Source organism: Nuphar pumila, chromosome 10, assembly GCF_984573655.1.
Source record: "Nuphar pumila chromosome 10, dmNupPumi1.hap1.1, whole genome shotgun sequence".
NCBI lineage: Eukaryota > Viridiplantae > Streptophyta > Magnoliopsida > Nymphaeales > Nymphaeaceae > Nuphar > Nuphar pumila.
In genome coordinates, this window is record NC_143258.1 from 117,919,200 (window position 1) to 117,923,175 (window position 3,976).

At 41.6% G+C, this 3,976-nt stretch overlaps 1 protein-coding gene across 1 annotated transcript; it reads right to left on the reverse strand.

The window, feature by feature from the left end:
* Nucleotides 1-2,681: 2,681 nt before the first annotated feature.
* Nucleotides 2,682-3,669, reverse strand: LOC149828057 (Pentatricopeptide repeat (PPR) superfamily protein). The gene has a single exon (XM_090018630.1). It carries the CDS (start codon nt 3,387-3,389, stop codon nt 2,865-2,867), a length of 525 nt encoding a protein of 174 aa, XP_089874756.1. The 5' UTR covers nt 3,390-3,669; the 3' UTR covers nt 2,682-2,864.
* Nucleotides 3,670-3,976: the final 307 nt, after the last annotated feature.

Consider the following 3,976-nt stretch of genomic DNA (forward strand, 5'->3'; position numbering starts at 1 on the left):
TAGGATCTATAATCCATGTGGAGGGTGTAAAAGGGATTCAAGGGTATTTTGATCTTTTGGGAAGATTTTTTGAGAAGTCTTGTAATAAGCACGTCTTGTATAGCTTCTAGAAGAAGCCTTAGCTTAGAGAGTTTATAAATAGGACCGCTAGCCTTCATTTTGCAATTTTTTGACAATTAATCAATTGAGCACTCTTCTTGAGTTCTCTTGGCCTACTCTAGTTCTCTAGTGTAGGATTGGCTCTAACCTAGTGTTAGAGAGGCTCTAGGGTTTAGATCCATCTAAGATCTAGAGATCATCAACTTATACTCACCTCTTCATCATAGTCGTTCATCTTATTCCATCTAAACACGTTCTTAGCCGCCCTACCTCTGCCTATTCAATTCTCCCTCATTTCCCTTTGATTCCACCTAGATCCAAGGTTACAAGCTTGAGGATTGTAACACATCACCAAGAACTTCCTTGTACTTTCTTGCTAGTGCTCAATGTGAGGTGGTATGTAAGAAACTATGACTAATGAAAAACTAGAAAGTAAACATGGTTTTTATGAGAGAGAGAGAGAGAGAAATATTTTTTATAAATGGATTCAAGGCTACTCGAAATTTCTTTTCAGATATCATTAGTGATTTTGATTGCAAGGAAGATAAATTTCTTTAAAACCATATGGAATCCTTGCTTTTCCCTTGTTGTGTCAAACACAGGTAGAAAATTTCCCAGAGAAATTCCTCTCAAGACCCTTTTTTGTTTTAACCTCAAGAGGTCAGGATTTTTATTCTAAAAATTTGTCTCTCTATTGTCGTGTTTCACCCGAAGGCCTACTAATTAAAGTTAATAATTGTCATCCTTATACTATACATAAATTATGGCCTACATTCTTGAAGCAAAAAGCCTCATGCAAAAAAAGCCTCAAGGAGAAAAAAAAACAAAGGTACAAGTGGTTTCTTCTGACATGCAAGCACTTGAATAGTGCTCGCCTATGCTTTCTCTTTGTAATGTTAGTGACCATCACATCAACACTTTTGTAAGATTCTTCTATGGTGGCAAACACCTAGAGCATTAATCTCATCAATCTCTAGATGATATAACCTATTAAGTGTTATTTTGCTTCACAATTATCTCCACCAGGCCTCATTACAAAAGTCCAACTCCTTCAAATATTGCAATCAGAAGAGATACCCAAGTTCATGCAATTCTTATTATCTTGTAAACTAAACTCATTACCATTCTCCAAATAAGGATGATCATCGGGCTCAGCAGCCCAAACCATCTGGATTTTGGGCAGTCATTTTGAGCATTGACCCATCCCAATCCGGAAGGCCAGGCTGGGCATGATTGACCTGTGGCCCATTTCTCATCAACTGGCTGGTCAACCTAGACAAATAAGAGCCAGGTTGAGCCAGCTCAGCCTAGCTTCTTGCCTACGCATTCAAAGCTATCAAGGAGCCCCACCTATCTGGGTCGGAGTTTGGGCCCTTGGCCTACCTTGGACTGGGATTAGGCCTGGCCTGGCCCTTTGGCTGGCTGGGCTTGACCAGGGCAAGATCTTTCCAAATATGGGTTGGGCTGGCCTGTTGTCAACCCTGTTTAACATAAAATGAAACAACATTATGACAGATAGAATACATGCATATGGTTCATGACTCAAAGATATTAACTTGGTAATTGAATATCCATGATAAATGAAGCTCCATTACCTTGATCATCCAAATAAAAAAAAACTTCAAACTTCTCATGGAGGAATGTTTTCATAGTTCTTCCTTTTCAGAAAAGGGAAGTAACTATATTCAACAAATAAAGTGAAGCAACACAAAAGGTGATGAGGACACATCAAAGGAACACACAAAAACCAATAAAAAGGGAGAAGTGCTAATGTCCAGTGAACTGATACTAGCTAAATCCATATTGGGTTAAGGATATCCCTTTGTGTACTCTAATATGATTGCACCACCTCTTTGAAGAGGCCCTTTTTGAAGAGGCTCAGATTACACACCAAATCATGCTAGAATTAATCACCATCTCAAAATCATTCTCCATTCTTCCCCTTCTCCTTGTCCATGAGCGTAGATAAGATTCCTTACTGTGATGCTATGATTCCTCTCCCCTTCGGAACATGCCGAGTGGAATCATCTTTTAACAAGGCACCGCTAGGAAAGGGTGTTGGGACAGTTCATCAGCGATCAGGTGGCAATGTACTGCTGCTTTCTACATATTTGGGTCTGACTCTACTTCAAGGAAACCAGCCAGACAAACACAATGGCCCTAGGAAGGGGTCAGGGGCCCAAAGCAACCTCCTTGGAAAGCAAGCACCCAGCTCAAAAAGGGTCAGCTAACAAGGTTTTAACAGGAAAGAGAAAATCCAACAGGAAGCAAAGATAAAATCACAGAAATATTTACTGATAAAATTGTCAATAATGACAGCTTAAAAGAAAAACTGACACCGAGTGCACAAGGAGATAAGATGCTAAATTCAGTGTAGTATCACCATCAAAATAATAACATGAATGTCATGAAGGATTCAGCAAGGAAATTTTGCACAGCAATACCAACAGTCGCGTACTTTTACAAAGAAGATGTTAACAATTATAACCCAGATAGAGTAAATAACACAATGAGCTCAATTCGAAAAGGAAATTTGATACTAACTTACCATAAAACACAAAAACAAAAGAGAACAGATCCAATTGATCGCAGAGCCATTTTGGGTTGGCATTAATCGAATCGAATTCATAACAGGAAAGGAAAATAAGGTTTTTTTAACTTCTGAATTAGTCTAACAGCCAAAGTCTCTCTTTCAACATTCCGATGAGCACATACCTCGCAACAACCGAATTTTTACATGCAAGAAAAGCGGTCTAAGGTAGTGCCTACAAGGTTCTCTTTCCAAATATCACTTCCCGAATCCCCTTGGAAAATGGTCCCTTCTTATCCAGGTGCTCCCTGATACGCTTCTCATCCAAAGCAAAACCCTTCTCTCTCAATCTCCCAATTACACTCTCCACCTCGCCCATCCTATTCTGCTTGCAGTAATCATCGACCAACATAACGAACGTTGCCACATTCAGGTAATGCCCACCTTCGAGCATCACCAGACAGTAATCCAAGGCATCGTCCAACTTCCTCCCCCTGCACAATCCCTGAATCATCACAGTATAGCTGTACGCATTGGGGACGATCCCATTGGATTGCATCTTCTTGAATACCCTCTTTGCATCATCGAATTTCATGCCCTTGCAGAACCCATCAACAACGGCAGTGTAGATTACGACTGCGGGGATCGTCCCCTTCTCCCGCATAAGCCCGAAGAGCTTCATGGCTTCCTGAATCAGACCATCTTTGCAGAGACCATCGAGCATGGCTACCGCGTTCGGGACCATTCCGGTCTCTTTCATCTTATTGAAGATTTGTTGGGCGTCCGCCGCGGGTTCAAGTTGGGGTTCGACGCCATTCTCGGTGGCTTCAACACGAGAGGTTTGTTGGGTATTCCCTGATTCTTCTGCTTCTTCTTCTCCTTCGTCTTCCGTGAGCTTGAACTTGAGGAATAGGTCGCTGGCTTTTGGGGATTATTTGAGTTTTCGCGTTAGTCTCTCTGGGAGAGTGCTGAACTGGGGGTTGTGTAGAGAGCGGGAGGGAGATGATGAGAGACGTGGGAGAGATGCAATGCATGGTGGATTGAGGGGTGAAGGGTTTTGATGTAATGAATACGTTAGTGGATTCAATAGAGCTCTTAGAACTCTCGCTCGCAGAGTTGTGTGTGTGTGTGTGCGTGTGTGTGTGTGTGTGTGAGAGAGAGAGAGAGAGTTTTAGGTTTGGAAGCAGGGAGTTGGAACCCACTGAGTTTCTGTGCGTTGTGTGTCACCACCGGAAACTGCTTAAATCCTCGAAAGTTCGCTCTCCAAGCGTGAGGGAGATCACTGTTTTTTCACGTTTACCAAACTTCACAAGAAAAGCCTAAATAAAAAAATAAAAACCTAGGATC